At 32.7% G+C, this 20,583-nt stretch overlaps 1 protein-coding gene across 3 annotated transcripts; it reads right to left on the bottom strand.

Moving 5' to 3' along the window:
• Positions 1 to 12,234: 12,234 nt before the first annotated feature.
• Positions 12,235 to 20,368, bottom strand: LOC110787271 (pentatricopeptide repeat-containing protein At5g40410, mitochondrial). Of its 3 annotated transcripts, none has more exons than XR_008918738.1 (4): positions 17,027 to 20,368; positions 16,563 to 16,623; positions 14,704 to 14,799; positions 12,235 to 13,557 (listed from the first exon to the last, which is right to left on the bottom strand). XR_008918738.1 is itself a non-coding variant. In XM_021991882.2 (1 exon), the coding sequence occupies exon 1, from the start codon at positions 19,218 to 19,220 to the stop codon at positions 17,076 to 17,078; it is 2,145 nt and encodes a 714-aa protein (XP_021847574.2). In that variant the 5' UTR covers positions 19,221 to 20,368; the 3' UTR covers positions 17,003 to 17,075. The 3 variants fall into 3 exon arrangements, 1 of the variants encoding a protein (XP_021847574.2); XR_008918737.1 differs by having other exon boundaries at positions 14,704 to 14,793; XM_021991882.2 differs by lacking the exons at positions 12,235 to 13,557; positions 14,704 to 14,799; positions 16,563 to 16,623 and having other exon boundaries at positions 17,003 to 20,368.
• Between the last annotated feature and the right edge of the window lie 215 nt (positions 20,369 to 20,583).

Below are 20,583 nucleotides of genomic sequence, written 5' to 3'. Positions count from 1 at the left end.
AAGAAAGAAATAAGTTCACCCAAAAAAAACAGAAAAGCAAAATAAAAATAATGAAAAATTATTTCAAAATACATAAACACCATCAATTTGTATTTTGCAGGGATAGGCAATTTATGAGGTAAAGGTTAGGCATGGCTCATGATTTTAATGAATGTATTCCTTTGTCACTTGTTTCTCTGCATGTCTCCTTCTTTACGGATTTTCAACTGAAGATCCTCGCCATAAAATACACCGTTGTTCCTTTCTTTCTTCTATTCTTCTTTAGCAGTACGTATAAATTCTTTGAAGCTTTTTGATAGTTCCTTGATTCAATTTTTGTAGGAACTTACATTTATGGTGTAAGTTCCCATGTGAATCTTGAAGGAACTACATAATTTTTGAGATAATTCTTTAAGGTATAGACAGCTTCATTTGCATTTCAACTTGGAAACTTGAAATGCTTGTAGGAACTTATGATCCCTTCTCTTTCTATTTTCACATATCTCTCCTTTTATTACCCTTTTTTTTTCGATTTCTTTTGTCTCCTTTTTTTTTTTTCATCTCCCTTTTTTTTTTCAAAATGTACATTAACGCTCTATTAATCACCTTCCTCATTAGTTCCCCCTCAGTTGTTGCTGCATCGATTTAGTGACAAAGGAGGAATATTTTGTAGAGGGTTTTGTATAGTGATGAATTTTTGAGAATGTTTTTGAAGAGAACAAATAAATCAACGTGTGGTATTGATTTGGCTTTTGTGGTTTCTAATAGGTTGATATGGTAAGAGAATATTGGGAAACATTTTTGTGAGGAACAAAACTTAATTGGTGCATAAGTCTTTTAGGATATAGGTGAAAGAGATTTTAAGTGTTTTAGGTGTTTATGATAGATTGAAACATTTAAAAGATAAAATTATATTTTATTGGGTGTAACTTAACAGAAGATGGAACATCCTTGAGGAAAATTGAGATCGGCAAGGAGTCCTTTCATTAAGCAAATACGAAAAATTGTAAAGGAAAAAGAATAAACGAAGATTGAATCAAAAGAAAAAATATAAAAAATTGCTTGTCGTACTAGTAATAGGAACACACAAAACAACATGGCTTATGACTCTTCTTTTTACCTTTTCATCAGTTAGCACAAGTAATTATGAACCAAAAAACGAGAAATTAGGAGAGTCCTTCACAATGTACAATTCTGATCTATGTTCACACACAAGAATTGCGTGGGATTAATTTTACCAAAAGCTAAATACTTACAGTTTTGCCATATTTGGGGAACTTCAAGGAAAATATATCCAGCTTGAATATACTGAGTTCCAGTCACATTTTCTCGTGCTTCTGATCAAGAGTTATAGGATGGTAAAATGCGACTTTCGGAGATTTGATTGGAACCTCTCGCTTAGACCTATGGATATGGCAATATTTGGTCTATTAGCGGTTAAATATTGGACAATTTAACAATCATACCTCTGAAGCTTTGTGTATGGCTCACAATCATCCCTTAGGAACCTTCATCTAGTCTTGCTCGTGTTCCTGTGGGAGTGTGATGCGTCTCTGCATTCTTACGCTCATGTTACTTTATGAGTTTAGTAAAGTACTTACACAAAGATTTGTTAGTTGTACCAAAGAATATATAATCAGTGATAAATACGTACAACAACCAAATTATAACATGCATTCATATGAAGGATTTTTAAAGAAAATTCATGATGCATGAAGAATAATTCTTTGGAAAAATAAGCTATAATGCGTTTTCCTTTTACAGCACAAAATACAAGTGTGACACATTTACTTTAAGCATACATAAGTGCCTTATTTAAATATGTGTATGCGTTCCAAATCAACAAAACTCTTGTTAAAGACTATGGTATGCTCATGTCATGCTTCACTAAGTCTTGATCCTCCAAACAGTCCATGAGTAGATGAAATCATAAAGAAAGCATATTCACATAATGCATTGCAAAACTTGTACACTTGTATTAATAAGTTAACAATATAACGCATTAAAACATGCTATGATATGAATAAGAAAAATTTACCTTATATAAATTTTCACCATGTATATGATTTCTTTGAAGTGCTGGACTGATTTTGATGACTTTATGTTCGAGTTCCTAGAGTGCTAGTTCCACCATCTTGATGCCCTCACATCTTATGGAAACATTCATGTGTAATCGAATATTGTCAATCATTCTTCAGAAGTTCCTTGACATGCTTTTGTCATTTGATCATTTCAAATATCACTCTCTATTTAATTTTTATAGAAATTAAGAGAGTGGTTGTTGTGTTCTTTCATCATGTTCATATAAACACTTATGATAATGAAACCTTATAAAACAATTCGTTATGTTCAACATTTATGTATATATATCACTAATAAATCAGTTTCTCTTGAAAACAAAATATGTTAATTTTAAAATCAGTTTTCAAGAAGGGACTTGACATTGTTCTTTATAAGAAAAAAAGAAGTCATCTTCTGTTTGGAACAACCTACGTCCCATATGTGCAACAACATAGGATTATATATAATTACCTTATAAACAAGCTACTGGAGAAAGAGTCTCCTAAAAATCAATACCTTTCTGACTGGTTGTTCCTTTCAAGAACCAACCTTCTCTGAGTTCCTTTGTCGATGTCATTGATAAATTGATTGAATGAATGTTGTAGTGCACACAGGAACTCGATAAATGAATCTGGCAATTCCTCTACTACTAGAGCAGTCGTGGAACTTGTTGCATGATATTGATTGATCGAGTTGATCTTCAGCTTCATGAACTGGAACTTGAACCTTAGTTTGAGGTTCCTCGACATGAGCTTATGTAGCTGGCTACTGTTGCTTTTAATAGTGACATATTTTATCATTAGAAACTCGATTAGTTCTACAGGAACTTGCGAGTTCAATATTGAAATAAACTTTAACCTGTTGCTGGGAATAGTCATGTTAGTTTCAATCACAAGTAATATATTCACTTATTTCAACGCACATTTTTATATTTGTTGTAAACTCTGGATCATCTTCAATAACCCCTAGAAATATCAAATTATTGTTAGGAACCAAATTGTGATCCACAAAGTATGTGTTCCCTCTTTGATTCCCTTCAACTATGACATTTATTACTAATGATGTAATTTGTTTTTAAAATTACCAGAGAAAACATAATTTTGGAAACTCCAAACAAATGTGCATTAATTACTCGACAATAAAAATTCACAATGGAACAGGAACTTGACTTACCAACTTTTCATTTGGAACCAATCTTACCTTAACTGTCAAAAGTTATAAGTTTCCACTGTAGGTAGCAACCAAACGATAATAGTGAATTTTCTTTCATAGAACAATCATTGTCGAGATATAACGAGTTGTTCCCCCTTAGTTGTAGCCACCTCATTTTTCATGTTACAAGTAAGCTAGAACATGTTCCTATGGTCTTCATGACCATTCTCCATCTTGAGTTATTTTAATATGAGTAATCTGGGAAAAAATAACACTCAAGTGTAGTACTTTTGTGCAAAGTTATGATTAGCAGGTTAGTCTAAAATAAATATATATATATACTCAAACATAATAACAAAATATGATGTTCCTGAAAAGTTACTTCACGAAAGAAACATGAAACATATATTCCATGGAACTTAGGTTAACAAGAACCAAGAACTTGTACATGAAAAACTTTGACACCAAAAATTTGCTATCAAATAGTTTATGCACCATTTATCAAGTTACTGTAACCTTGAGTTCGCTGATTGTTTCACCAGAACTTAGAAAGAGTTCCTTTGATCAATGAAACTTATTATTATGCATTTTATACATATTAAATTCCAAAACAAAACCTATAACACAAATAAGGTTAGTTTGCACAATAATTTAAGAGAAACAGGTTTATAAAAAATTCAACATTAATTAACACAAGTAAAATGAGGGAACAACCTTACTAGCATTTCACATGATTGAGTTCCTTTGAGATGTTCAAAGTGACTTCCAATTATATAGTGCATGTGAGTTGATTCGTTGATATGACCCATCATATTTGGAAGGAACTTACATGCTGGTGGAACTGGAACTAGTTTACATCTGAAGTTCCAAGTTCCGAGCCTGAGTTCCTCTTCACTATTCCAACGAATCTAATGGATTTCCAACTCATTTTTCCTTGGTGTAATTCTGATGTTGTTCCTTTACTTCATACACACACTCAATCATGAGTTATAAACCTGTAAAAATCATTTCTCTTCTACTACGTTCCATAATCATGCATTAGTAGTAAATATATTTAAGTAGCATAATTTAGAAGATTAAAGTATACAAAAATTGTAAACTAACAGACCTGTAAACAATTAATGGTCTTGGGAACTTGACATGATTTCAGTTCCTTTGTTTTTAGCATTAGCATCTTAGAAAATGATTATTTTAAACTGCTGGATCTAAGATTCAACATGCATACATGTAATAAATATTCAATATACTCATAATACATGGAAAAATCGTTCTTTGGACAATAAATGATATAACATTAGATTATGTAGCCCAAAGAATAAAGTTCCCTTCGCAGGGAAACCAAGTTCCAAGAGTGGCTATATGCATTGTTCCTTTGTCTTGTTCATTGAACCATTCTTATTAAACAAATAATGCATAAATGTAAAATCAATTTTAGAATCTGAAATTTGTCTCACAAAAACATATTTGAGAAGATCCAAAATCGATTAAACAAATTCAAAATACATTTGAATAATTTTCATAAAACGTTGTCAGGAACTTGAGTTAAATAAATAGCGTATGCATATAAAGATCTCAAACATTAGATGTTTACCTTAAATATATCATTAAGGATCTTTTAGTTGCAGCCTTTATCTGTTCCTTGGAATGGTGCTGGAATGAGTTCCTTTATCTAGAAGTTCCTCTTCGGATTTTGATCCTTGTTCCGAAGTGGGGTGCTGATGTAATGTATCTTTAATAATGTCACACCCTCATGAGTTACTAAGTGTAACTCGTGGGTCAACAGTGATCCAGTGAGTTCCTCAATGTGGAACTTATATTCATAGGAACTCTGACATATTAATGTGCATCTTTGTTTGTTCCTGTACCAATTTCTTTGTCAAGGGAACCCAACAGATTTGGGTCCCTTCTTGTTAGTAGTAACTGTTAAGAAAATAATCAACACAACAACTACTACCAAGATACAATAAGCCTTCATATAAATGATATTCAATATATTCATGAAGCATATAAAATAATAGTTCTTAGGCAGAGAAAAAATAAGAAGAATATTTTGTTGCCTAAAAATTAAAAACTCCGAGTTCCACATATATGCATTTTTCAAAATACGTTTCCTTGACATAATTTTAATGTACTGAAGTTTGAAAAAATAAATTGAAAAATCATTTATTAAATATAGATTTTAGATTTTTCAAATTTAATTTTAAATCAAAACAAAACAGAAGTTCCATTAGAAACAATGCAAGGAACACACAATAAATTAATGCATGCACACAAAGAAGGTCTAAAGGAATAGATATTTACCTTAGAAGATCGCCTGTTACACCTTGACTGACTTTTATTCAACAATAAAAGTCAGATCTGCCTTGTTCCTTTGAATGGGTAGGATCGAGTTCCTTTCATCAAGTTTCTTGTAATTGTTCCTCCTTCCAGGAACTTAACTCGGCAGGGTTGCCTGCTTATCAGCGAGTTCCGGCTCTGATACCAATTGTTATTTGGATGGAACACTACAAGAGGGGGGGTGAATTGTAATATGGAACTTGCTAGCCAATTTTTGCGGAATTATAAAGAACATAAGCAAGTATAGAAACAATGCAAGAGAGATTTTACGAGGAAACTTTCCAGGGCCCAACTGGAAAGAAAACCTCGACCCACTAGGGATTTCAACTCAAACTCTTTTCACTATAGGGCAACAACTCAGTTACAATCCTATAAGAAACTTGGCCATTACTTGAGTTCCTCTACGAACTCAAGTTCCCAATAGTTGTTCCCTCAAACAACTACGCTCTCACTGACTTCCCTAGAAGTCTCTCTTGACTCTTAGACTTCACTCAAAGCCTCTCTGCTTCTCTCTCATAGACTTCACTCAAAGCCTACCCAAATACATATCAGGAACTCACTCACGTTCCTGCCCCATACACATCAGGAACTCACTCAAGTTCCAGCCCAAAACTTGATACAAGAATTCACTCAAACCCTTGACCAATTCCCCATTACAAGAGTTCACTCAACCCTTGACCAACTCTCAAAATATTGATGATTGATAATTGATTAGTATCCCTCTAGAATGTAGCACGTGAAAAACCAATGGGGAACATGTCACTCGTAGGAACTTGGAACTCGTAGGAACTGACTCAAAAATGTGGAATGAAAAACATATTCTTCTATAACATTATTCCACAGCCAACCCTTATGGAATGACACAAGTCAGACTCTTTGGAATGAAGATATAAGCCTCTATTTATAGCGTGTACAAGACTTAACCATAATCCCACTAATTCCTCCACTAACAGTAAGTTTCCTAACTTCTAGGCACTTACCCATGATCAGTTAGTTGGGGAGAAACTTGGGGAGAAAGCAGTCAAAGTCTTGGGCACAACTTATACCACGTTTACAGTAAAACAGTTAGAGTAAAAATAGGAAATAAAAAGAAAATAAATACTTGGAGAAAAAGCAACGTTTTATCAAAACATAATCCAGGAGATATTTTTCCAAAACTCACTTTTTATTTATTTTCTTATGCAAAAATATTTTACTGAAAACCTTTTCATAAACGTGAAATAAATACATGAGATTTCGTTCGTGCAGGAACTTGCATTACAAGTTCCAACACTCACAAACTCATTATACGTATTTTAAATTTTGACTCTTTATTTTCCAAAAGCAGGTAAGATAAAAATAAATAAAAGATGAAATTAAAATCAGAATCCTAATTAAAGTTGATTTAATTTAAAACTTATCTTTTATTTAAAACTAAATCTTATCCTAAAATAACTAGTGCATATTATCTAAAACTCTTAACCAAGTAGAGATTTATTAAGAAACAAAACTCTAAATAAATCCCTACAGATTACGATAATAATATGCAACATATTCACTGACTCTTAGATGCTTTTGACTCTAAGTTCCACGAGTTCCTTTTGACACCTTGTTCCATTACCTTTCACGCTACTACATACTTACATGAATCCTAGAAAATAAACTCTTATTTCCTGTATTCATGTTCCATGCTGCTCCGCATGTTGGTTGTTCCACCTCTGGAACTTCTCGAACCATGTTCCCATCAGGAACTTATTTATGCCTGCTTGATCAGTTTCTCTGATTGTCCAAGTCTACATGCTTTGGCCTTCTCTTGTTCCTGCTCTGGAACTCCTGGTTTTCTTAGCATAGAAACTTAAACATTTATTAGTTAAGTTTGCCTGTCATCATCAAAACCCTGTGGGTCAACACAAACCGTTATATAGCACGGTACAATCGCGATTTGAATGTGGTTGGTCGCAAAGGATCAAAATATACGGAATATAGTACACACACAACACACGTTGGTGTGTGTGTTGCATGCGGTGCAAGCACGGAAGGGACAACAATTCTCGGCGAGGGCACGAGCAAGGAGAGGCGACGCGAGTGAGGGCTAGGCGACGAGGGTCACGCAGCGACGCAACAACGACGAACAGAGGGAGAGAGAGAAAAAAGAAGAATTACTGCTGCAGGATATTAGAACGCTCATAAATCCTAATCTATAACTCAAAATCAATCAATTTTTGAAGAAAAATTCAAGAAATTGTTGGGATCTACAACTCCGAAGAAGAAACTTTTGTCTGAAAACGAACGGGGATAGGAGAAAAACTTCCAAAAAGAAGTTCGACAAAAGAAAGAGGAATTTAGGGTTAGGGTTTTACTTTTATGTTTAATGAGGTTTAATGAATAATAGTGAGAGATTTAGAGGTTGATCACACCTATATTTATAGGCTTAGGAAACTCCAAGATGGGCTAGGGTTTATTAAACATAAGATGGGCTTGCTTAATTTGTTTGGACTTGAGCTTGGAGTTGGATTGGGCTAGATTAATTTAAAACCGTTTTACTTTTGAAACCAAATTAAATTTCCAACTTGAAATAATAAATTCGTTTTGTAATTAATTAAAATAATAAATATTCTAATTAATTAAAAATACATTTAGATAATATTTAAATGCGATTTAAATTCTAAAAATCATAAAAATGCTTTATAAATATAATAAAATATATTTATAAATATAGAAAAATACAAGGTATTACAACTACAGATTACTTCTATTTGTAATTGGTTACTTCAATAACCATAGTTACTACTAATATTGCGAAGGGTTACTTCTATGAATACTTTTAGTTACTTTTTATAGTTTTAGAAAAGTTACTTTTATTCGAGCTACTAAGTCACTTAGAACATTAGAATGTTACTCTAATATTTTACTATGGTTACTTTTTGTACGTTAATGATGTTACTTTTAAATATAGATACAATTACTACTAATGTTACTAAAGGTTACTTCTTATTGTAATTGGTTATATCTATTTATAATTTTAGTTACTAGTATAGTTTCAAAAGAGTTACTTTTTTTTAACAAGCTACTTATTCACTTAAAATATTAGAATATTACTTTAATATTTTATAGGGTTACTTTTTGTATGTTACCGGTGTTACTTTTAAATATTAGACACAATTACTATTAATAGTAATAAATGTTATTTTTATATTTTAATGGTGTTACTTTTAAATATTACGTACAATTACTACTAATATTACTGAGTTAAAGGCAAAAAAAGAATTCATGACTTCATGTATTTTCAACAATATAATGAAGACAACTTAAAGCTAAAAACTAACAAATTGGTTACCCTCTGAATTTTGTTTTTCCTACCTCTAACAACAATACATATGACATCCATGCCTTCATTTCCTAAACTCCTCAAAAAAAATCCACCTTGGAAACCACAATCACCGTCACATTTTCTATGAACTATATATTCCTCTTACTTTCTCTCTCCTCCATACCACCAACATCTTCGATTATTATAACGCAAATTGGTAAATCCTAAATCTTCATCTTACTCTGTCTCCTCTAACTTCAGAGTTCAGACCATCATCATCTGTGCTGAAAGATGGTGTTGTCCCGGGCAATGCCCCGAATAGCAGAAATATTGATCAATTAGATTATTATATAACTCGTTTTGAGTCTAATTTAATTTTTACATTACAATATATCTTGCTTTGAGTATGCTTTAATAAATTTTATCATGTAAGGATTAGTAACTTGTAAAAGTAATGACTAATTATATTGAGTTAATATGATTTTGAATATGAGTTAATGAATAATTATATTGAGTTAATATGATTTTGAATTAGTGATGTGAGACTATTGAAAAATTACTCATACCATTTTTCTAATTATATTGAGTTAATATGATTTTGAATTAGTGATGTTAGACTATTAAAAAATTATTCAGACCATTTTTCTAATTATATTGAGTTAATATGATTTTGAATGTATAAGGAATATCAAAAATGAGTTCTGGCAATCTGGCATAGTGGTTAAAATATGGGTTTACCAAATGAGAGGTCATAAGTTCAAAATCCATAACTAACATTTTTTCATGATCAAGAAAATTACATGAGATGACATGTCAAAGTTAACATGAAGCACTTCAATATTCATTGGGAGCAAAGACATAATCCACTCCATACGTCTATATACTGCATGTCTTGTGAGTCGTGTCATTAAATTGACAGAGGAATTCTGTATACACATTTTTTGTTTCTTAACTAACATATGAACTTGGTTTTGAAAGTCCTTCAATTGTACGGGAAAACTAAAATTTGTACTAATTTTTTTGTGTGGAGTATCAACAATTTATTTGAGTTATGCTTTCGGTTTATATAACCTTTGAAACCAAAACAAAGGATTTAATTTGAGGTAAGGTTTAGCAATATGTAATTCATGAATTATGAGTATGTTACTACTAATCTAACCTAAGAAATATTGGTCTGTCAATCTATCATCATATCTTATCACCAAGATTTTCAAGATTTCACAAATCTCTTTTTTGAAAAGAAATTCCAACACATGCATTGATTCATTGATGCATAGACGGACCACTCATAAAACAACCTTGTGACCCAAAAAAAAAAAAAAAAGCAATATGAGGAATTAAACAAAAAAAAACAATGTTGAATTGTTGATACTTAAGGTCTAAGGATGGCGTTCTTTATCCGCTGAAATCTCCAATTAATCTGGAAATATATTATTGATCAGGACGATAAATGGTATATCGTTGTTAAACCACGTAGTAATTCTTTACATAATTCCTGCAAATGTTATACATTGTACGTAGTATCCTTAATCTGTTGAATTTTTTTTTATAGGTAAGAAGAAGGGACCCTATTAAAACAGCATCTAGCAGGTTAACCAGCATAGCTGAGCACATCTTCGCTTGAGCTAGCATTTTGCAGTTGATGAGGCTCGACCTTGTGACCTCAAAGTGAGCGCAATTTAGAAGGTGGACTAAGGTGTAGAGTGAGCATGGTGAAAAAACTGAAATATTATAGCGCGTGTTCTTTTGTCGTAATGTTATGTTTTTTTGTTTATATACATATGTTCTTTTGGTGCACCATGCTCACTGTGTACCATGGTCCACGAATTGAAAAGTGAGTTCTCCACAACTCTACCAACTTATGTCGGTTTAATCTGTTGAAATGTTCATCCTGAAAATATATTATTAATTGGGACGATAAATGGTGTAGCGATGTTAAATCACGTAGTAATTCTTTCACATAATTCCAAATGTTATACGTTATAAATTTCTTTATTAATTGGGACGACAAACGGTATAGCGGCGTTAAACCATACTTCGTACGTATGGAGTAGTATTGTAACTATTGTTGAGTATGTTCCATGCCTTCAAAATTACTCTGCCTCGAAAAAATGATTTTTTGTCATTTAACACTTTAAAAAAACTAGTTTTTGTAATTTAACATTTTATTTATTTTTTTATTGTTTTTAAACACCTTAAAAAAACAAAAACATTTAGAAATCAACACCACTTGACAATTTTTATTAGAAAAAACATTAGTTTTTAACTATGCTAAAGTTCCCCAGCGCGTCTCCTGTGAGACCAGTCACACCATCAACTTGATGGTGTGACGAGCACGAAACCAATAGCGTACCTCCTCTAAAACTATAAAAAAAAAGTAACAGGTCTAAACTATAGAAGTAACATACCTAAACTAAAAAAGTACCTCCTCTAAAATTATATATATAAAAAAGTAACATGTCTAAACTATAGAAGTAACATACCTAAACTAAAAATATACCTCCCCTAAAACTATTCCGTATAAAAAAAAGTAATATGTCTAAACTATAGAAGTAACATACCTAAACTAAAAAAGTACCTCATCTAAAATTATAAAAAAAAAAAGTAACATGTCTAAACTATAGAAGTAACATACCTAAACTAAAAAAAATACCTCCTCTAAAATTATTTAAAAAAAAAAGTAAAATGGCTAAACTATAGAAGTAACATACCTAAACTAAAAAGGTATCTCCCCTAAAACTACTCCGTATAAAAAAAGTAACATGTATAAACTATAGAAGTAACATACCTAAATTAAAAAAAAGTATTTCCTCTAAAATTATATAAAAAAAAGTAACATGTCTAAACTATAGAAGTAACATACCTAAACTAAAAAGGTATAAAAAAAGTAACATGTATAAACTATAAAAAGTAACATATCTAAACTAAAAAAAGTACCTCCTCTAAAATTATAAAAAAAGTAACATGTCTAAACTATAGAAGTAACATACCTAAATTCACAAGTGTGAACTGGTCTCACCATCAGTTGATGGTGAGGACAGTCTCATATAAGAATTTGGGAAAGTTCCCAAGGCATGATATGATGGTAAACAACTCCTTCTACCATCAAATTATGCTTTGGAAGTTATAGCATGATTAAAAATCAACGTTTTTTTCTTATGGAAATCGTTAAACGGTGTTGATTTATAAATTTTTAGATTTTTAAGGTGTTTAAATATAGGGAAATTTGTTAAAAACGACCTTTTATAACCCAAATTTTATGAGAAAGGACCTTATATAATTTTTTTTGCGAAATTACACCTTAATGTAATTTTTTTTGCAAGAAAGGATCTTACATAATTTTATTTTGTGAAATCACATCTTAATGTAACTTTTTTTTTGCGAAAGACAACCAAAAGTAAATTTTCGGCATTGACTGAGCTTTTTCGGCCATTGACTTGCACGTGAGAAGCACGTGTGACTTTATATTGCTAATCACACCCAATTTTCCTCCAAAATTCAAGCTTTAAAACCTAAAGTTGGAAAAAAAAAAATCGAAATAAAATCAAGTTTGAAAATTCAAGACTCGGGAAAATCAATGTCTTTAGCCAACGTAAGCCACACGTGCTGCTCACGTGCAAGTCAATGGCCGGAAAAGCTCAGTCAATGCCGAAAACTTTCCTTAGGTCCTTTCTCGCAAAAAAAATTACTTTAAGGTGTGTTCTCACAAAAAAAATTATATAAGGTCCTTTCTCGCAAAATTTGAGTTATAAAAGGTCCTTTTTGGCAAATTTGCCTTAAATATAATAAAAAATAAGTAAGGTGTTTAATTACAAAAATTAATTTTTTTAAAGTGTTAAATGACAAAAAAATCCAAAATCACAAAGCAACAACATGAGCAGCAACTGTGACAAATTGGCAATAATGATACAAAAAAAAAACGTGGGAGATAATAGTAGAGGGTTAAATGGTTAATCTAGGGTAGAGATATTGTTAACTACTTGTATATAAGAATAAATTCCCTAAGGGATAAGGGCACTCACCTAACTTAATATCTCCCTTGCTTATTTGTTCTACTTATCCTCCTTTTATTTATTTATTTCCTTTTATATACGACAAGAACGCCCAATTGAGAAAAATATGGGAACGCGCTGTGTCATAGATATGCCTTTGACCGCCAGCTATACGCCTGAATCCCCGTGGCTTGATCCAGGTCAGCCTACTCTATATGCGCAACAAACATCGTTCAACACTATAGTAGAAGAAATGACACATAATGATATATATTAACCTGCACCAAGAACCATGCGTTAGAATAGACATAACACGAAATGATATATATTAACTTGCACCAAGAAACATGCATTCGTATAGGCATAACATGGAATATTACATATTAACTTGCACAAGAAACATGCATTAGTATAGGCATGCCACGGAATGATATATATTAACCTGCACCAAGAAACATGCATTAGAATAGGCATAACCCAAAATGATATATATTAACTTGCATTAGTATAGGCACACAAGTATAAGAAGTTGTCTTGGATACGTTGTGCGATAGCATCGGGGAAAATGTGAACACGTGACAGCTCGCGTCTCATGATCATTTTTCGGGGGTAAATAAGGTCGTGTTTTGGATTAAGAGATAAATTAGTTATAAGGGCATATAGATTCTTAATTACCTAACTATATTCTGCAGCTGATATTTATGCAGTAACTACATTCTGCAGATCATATTTGTGCCTCCTGCAAACCTGCAAACATGAATACTACTGCCAAATAACCTGGAAAGCCTACATATTGATAATACTAATAAACTAAAGTATGTCATCATATAATGCCTACATATTTTTGGTCACAAAAAAAATAATGGTATCTTTAAAATTTATGCTCAAAAGATCAACTTCCAAGTTCCCAGATGCCAGAATAATAATAAACAACCTGTTGTCTGGTCCACAGGAAGCTCGTGTTGACTACCCCCAATTATAAATTGTGTGGAGTAATTGCTACCCAGATCAACCCACCACTACTTAGGAACTTTACATGATGTACATGTATAATGAGTGTAACTTTTTTGAAGTGAGATTTAGTCATAAAGAAGATCATAAGTTTCACTTGTCACAACTAGACCGATCCAATGGACCGAGACCCCGTGATAGGCTTGGTACAACTAGGTCAGACTCGACTCACTTTTTAAGTATACACTGGTTTGCAAATCTGCAGATGGGTGAAAAGGGTTGATGAATAACTAATTTAATGTCGTTATAGATCCAAAATTGACATGAAATCAAGATGTGGGGACGAGTAGGAGTGAATCGTTTGTTCTGTTCCATCAATGGAAAGACTCTCTGTTTGGTTTGATGTAAAATGTTTTTAGTGTAAAATGATTTTTTATGTAAAACATTTTCCAAGGGAAAACGCAATTCCAATTTCCAAACTAGTTTTCATTAATTTGTTTGGTTCCTTAAAAGAATATGGGAGAAGATGGTGAAAATTGAGGAGAAGAAGAGAGAGGGAGGTAAGCCTGGAAAGGTGGAAAAGTGATTTCCCTCCCTTTCAAATGGAAAAGGTTATTCCACCTTGAGGGAGTTATGGAAAATTGTTTTTCAAACAAAACAACGTAAAATGATTGAAAAGAGGAAAATCGTTTTCCACGAAAATGTTTTTACACCATACCAAACGGAGCCTAAGAGCATCAACACGGCAAAAATCGATCAAATTACTGCACTTTAGATTAGAAGTCCATAGGAGTGTAGGACTCGTGGGGTTGTAACATTTTTCAGAGAAATTAATACACGCGAAAAGACAACACGACGCCACGACAATAACACGAACGACTAGTCATTTTCAATTAATGTACATAAAGTTTTCAGTTTTCACTTTGGAGTGAGATTATTTACCTTGTAGTAGTAGTACACTAGTACGTAATAGGAAGTGTTTGATCAGGTGATTTACCCTCCTCCTGAAAGTCCTGATGTGCTGCAACAAAACTGCAACTTGTACAAGGTAAATAAAGGTTAAAATTACAGTAAATATTTAGCCAACCACCTTTAAGAAAAAGGGAAAACAATGAAGGCCAAATGATTGCAACAGCTACACAGTAGCACAAATATCGAGAACAGAAAAAAATCAGGCAGAATACATGGAGTTGGGACAAGATATTCAGCCATGTGAAATGATTGTCAATTCCTGCCAACAGACCCTCTTGCACAACAAAGGGAACCACTAAAAGGGTCAGCTATCACTTGCCAGGTTTTGAGTTTTGCCCATACTGCCTCCTTTTATCATCTACAGTGTATAAATTTGGTCCACCACCAAGTTGTGAAGGCCAGTGCTCCAAAATTTTGATCTTTTTAATCAATACAAAACCAACTGAAAGCAGCAAATTGATTCTGTGAATCAATAACAGCAACCAGCAAGCCTGTATTACTGTATCACACCATCAGCATAAACCTTGGTGATTCATATGTATGTATCCTTACCCCTGACACGTATTCTCATGAGGGCGCGTGTTTACCTTTTGTGAAACTACATATTAAGTGATTACTACATACTAATAAGACTCTTTTCTCCTCACCTTATTTTCACTTATTTCAAATCTAGTAAGTTCACGTAATATGAGTTCATGATTAATACGGAGGAAGTTCTAATAAGTTCAAGAAACTAGTTTCTTCACGTTATTTTCACTTGATTTAGGTCAAATAAGTTCATGTCTAATAAGTTCAGATAAGAAAAGTCCAGGCCTAATAAGTTCAGATAAGATCAGCGGGACTATAATTTCAGATAATATAAGTTTAGGGCTAATAAGTTCAGAAAAGATAAGTGAAATTTGGGTGAAGGAACAATCCATGTTTCAAATTTATTGCCTTCTAATCTTCCAAACAAATGCAATACTTCCAAGTTCCAACTCCTTAGCTATGTTACTCCGACTCTTCATTTTACCTCAAGTACCCGTGTCGGAGCCTCGACACTCCGACATGGGTACTACTCCGACACTTCATTTTTGACTTAAATCCTGGAAAATTTTCACAATTTAGTCGAGGCGGACACTTGGACACTTACCCGTGTCCGACACTGGTACCTGAGTCCAAGTAACATAGCTCCTAAGTCCTAATACAGTTATGCAGTTTATTTAATGTTTCCATGAAAAGAAAATCTTCTAATTCCCTCATTAAGAGAGATCAAAACCATAAAAACAAAAGATTAGAAAAGGCAAAAATGCAAAACAATAGAAATCATTGTTCACATGATATTGCTCCTGATTTTATTGGTATACTAATGAAACTAATGTATTAATCAATTAATTAAACATTTTTCAGGCAAATAATTTCGTCCAAAAGAAATCTTGAAACATTATTCATTTCACTAAAAGAAATCACTTCAAATAATTCATGATAACAATCATAAGCAAATTGTCCCACATGTTAAAAATGATAAGGAGGCCAAATTTGGATCACACAAGACATCAACTAAAACACAAAGCCCATGTCCAATACTTGGTCCACTGCACAACAGACATATCTAGTGGCTACCTAGCTAGTTACTTGTAGGATTTTATCTCATCTCGGTTATTCAATATCCAAATGAAATTGTTAATTGAATTTTTCACCAAGATTGGTACATGAAAAAGTATGTCCGACCCCTACCCCAGTATTCCATAATGACAATTTTCTATGTACAATTATCTGTGAGTCTGTGATAAATCAATACATATAAATGACGAAGTTATCAAGATAAGGAATGCACTAACAACTCTTACCAGAAAAAAAGCTCAGCAGATTAGGCCAACTTCCTTCCAAGTTCCAAGTTCCAAGGTCAACCTAAATGATATCAGCAGCAAACCAAAAAAAAAAGTAATAATGCACCATGATGATTTCATTTCATACTACACCTAGAATATCTTTAAAGTTATTCAAACCATAAAACCTCATTTTACACACACAAGGTGGAAGATTGATGCCGTACACGACAAGTATCTGGGTCTGTTTAGATACTCTGTATTTGGTTAGCCTCAAATTAGAGATAAGTAATATAGTGGTGGCAGCCTGGCAGCTCCTTGTTATCCCAAATGTGCAATGAAACATTAAAATATGAGAATAAAATGAAATGTTATTCTGACCATCTTTGAACAATATGCATATACTAATAAAATTACAGGATACACATACATAAATGAATGAACAATTGGACACAAAGATAAAAGAGATAAAGGGTAGGAAGAACCTCCTTGATCGACGATGTTTTGGTTGAATCCGAGTATGAGTAATCTAATTCACCAATAATCTTTACAGGAACAATTGCCAGCAGAAAAATGGTGAAACCTATTAACATCTCTAACAATGATCTCTCTGTTGAAGATTTCAGAAGCATACTTCATAACTGTATGACAATCTCCACAAGTTCTCATATTCTTTTTTATCCTAATCGGTGCCCCAACAGGAAGGGCCAGTAGCCCTAATGCAAGTGCTAGTTTCTCACTGTGATGCCACAAACTCTCCTCTGTGTTATTTGCAGCAAAGTTGGTATCAGAAAGATAGCCTCTTTTCTTCAATTGTTCCTTGAACTTTCTTAGTAGAGTATAGATTTCATGTGTTCTTGGATGTGACTTATCATTTGCAGTAAATACAAAGGTGGTGTTGTTAACGTCTATCCAGCTACATCCATGCTCCTTTCTCAAACCTTGAACTCCCATTCGTCTCCTAATTTCATCGGCCTCTTGTAATTTTCCTTTACGTGTGTAAATGTTAGCAAGAATCACATAATTTCCTGGGTTTCTGGGTTCAATCAGGAAAAGCTTTTCAGCTGCTTCTTTGCCAATTTCAAGATTTCCATGATTTCTACAAGCACCGAGCAATGCTCCCCAAACAGATGGACCTGGGTTCATACTCACAGGCATTGATTCTATAAACCTCTTCGCTTCTTCCAAACGACCTGCACGGCTCAGTAAATCAACCATGCAAGCGTAGTGTTCATGACCAAGGTTCATGTTGTGGACTGATTCCACTGAATTGAAGTAAGCAAATCCCTCTTCCACTTTACCAGTATGAGCACATGCAGAAAGTACACATACAAAAGTTCGATAATCAGGCTTTATTCCCTGATGCAACATGTTCTCGAACAATTCGATTGCTTGGTTTGAGCATCCATATTGCTGGAAAGCTGAAATCATCACTGTCCAACATACAACATTTGGGTTATTTATTGCATAAAACACCCTTTGAGCATCTACCAAGCTTCCACATTTGGCATACATTGCGATCAACGAACTAGCTACTGACATATCTTTCTCAAACCCACTTTTCAAGATCAGATTATGTATAAGCATACCCTGATTCAGAGCCGCAAGACTGGCACAAGCATTTAGAGCAGTAGAGTATGATGCCTCATCAGGCGATACGCCTTGGCTTCTCATGAGCACAAAATATTTAAAAGCTTCTTCAAAGTCATTATTTTTGTGAACTCCTAACATCAACACATTCCATGTAACTACATCCTTTTCAGCAATACTCTTAAACAATGTAACAGCATCTTCAAACGATCCACACTTCCAATACATATCCATAAGAGAATTCTTCACATATGCTAAAGTTATTAATCCGCACTTAAACACAATGCCATGGACTTGCTTCCCAACATCCAAACCATCATCCATGTTAGCACAAGCAGTCAAGGCACTCGACGCACTAACTTCATTAGGAGTTATAGATGTCTCCCTAAGAACCTCTTTGAAAATCAAAAGCGCATGATCATAAACCTCGTTGTCTAAAAATCCAACAATCATAGAGTTCCAAGAAACAAGGTTTCTCTCAGGCATTTCATCAAACACCTTCTGTGCACACAACATATCACAACATTTTGCATACATATTCACTAATGCACTCCCAACAAAAACATGAATATCAAACCCATGTTTCCAAATCAAACTATGCATTTGAACCCCGTGAAAAGGGTTCTTCAAATTAGCACAAGCAGGTAAAATTGCAGAAAAAGTAAACTGATTAGGGTTAACCCCAGAAACCCTCATTTGATTAAACAATGTTAATGCTTTATTGGGGATATTATTACGAGATAAATTAGTAATTAGGGAAGTCCAAGTAATAACATTTTTACAACAATCTTCAATATTCGAAAACAAGATTAAACTTTTAATAATTTGCCCAGAATTAGCATACAAATTTAGGAGATTATTAAGGAGGAAAGGGAAGGTAGTATAGCGATTGATTATGATCTGGGTATGAATTTGGGTAGCTTGTTTGAAGCATTTGTTGTTCTGGGTTGCAGCATTTAGGAGAGAATTGAGATGGGTTGGAGTTAATTGCCATGGAATTCGATGATATGATCTGGGTTTCAAGGTGTGGAAATTTGAAGGAGATAGAATTTTGAGATAATTATTTTTAAGAAAGAAGTAAGATTTCATAATAGGATTTTATGTTTTTGAAATAAAGCTAATTTATAGATTTTGGACTTGTGGTTACATGGTTCTTAATTGAAGATTACAAGCTTTGTTCGCCATTGTTAATTTGTTATGCGCAATTTTTTGGCTGCCCTCGGGTACAGCCAAGCTGGCTGTACCCCTAATCAAACGACGTCGTGTGATGCGGGTACAGCCAGCGCTGGCTGTATCCCCGAAAACGACGTCGTTCAGCATATCTTTATCCCCTTCCTGAGTTTCCTAAGTTTTCTAACTCTTTTTTTTTTTGTTTCTTCTTCTTCAAGTTGCGATATATCTTGTTCTTAGGGTTTATTTCGATTTTTTCTCTCCTATTTTCTCTCTCCTCTGTTTCCATGGAGCTCGCAGTTATGGAAAATTCTGAAGCTCTTTTCGAATCTAATTCTGGAATTTTAAGTACATTGAAGTCAGAACGTAAGTTTATATTTTTATTATTTTCATTTATTTGTTTTGATTTCAATGTTTTTGGTTTTGATTGTTTTCGATTTTATATTTTGATTTTGGATAAAATGTGTTTAGAATTTTGTTATTTTTCGTGTTTTCGCTGGATATTTCGATTTTGATTTGTTTCTTTGTTTTTGTTTTCTGCAGATTTTCTTATTTTTTTGCAATTGTACGTTATTTTTTGTTCGATTTTTATTCATAATTTTATTTATTATCAATGTATATAATGTTAATGAATTTTTAGCTCAGATCTTATGAACATTATATATTTTGATAAAATACATATTATGTTATGAATTTTTGAATTGTTCTGTCCCAAAAGAAAATATTGTTCATTGTTTACTTATAACATTCTTAACAAATATATGAATATTCAGTTCAAGGAAATTGAACATTGTCTACAACAATAATGAACATTTTATTGAATGACTTTGAATGTTACGTATATTAGTAATGAACATTGCATTGAAATATATTGAATATTTTTTATTTAGATAATGAACATTGTATTGTATTATATTGAACTTTCTATTAAGAGTTATTGATCATTACCTATGTTACAATGAACATTTAATTCAAGTATTTTATCATTATTTATAATTTATAATGAACATTTTATTTAATGATTTTGAATATTACCTATGTTCGTAATTACCATTTTATTTAAGTACATTGAACAACACCTAATTAAGCAATGGACATTCTATTTCACTGTTATTTGAATAATATATTTTTAATATACATGCTATTTTATATAAAAATTATGAACGATTCAACTAAATTGAAAATTCATATTAATTTTTACCTTGATGTTTTTTGAACTTCAGGCTGTGATTTTGATGAAGATTTCTTATCTCCTTCACTGTAATTTGAATAGTAAGGTGTA

The sequence above is a fragment of the Spinacia oleracea genome, chromosome 4 (genome assembly GCF_020520425.1).
Source record: "Spinacia oleracea cultivar Varoflay chromosome 4, BTI_SOV_V1, whole genome shotgun sequence".
NCBI lineage: Eukaryota > Viridiplantae > Streptophyta > Magnoliopsida > Caryophyllales > Amaranthaceae > Spinacia > Spinacia oleracea.
The sequence above is the reverse complement of the archived record's forward strand: the minus strand, read 5'-3'. Positions and strand labels throughout refer to the sequence as shown.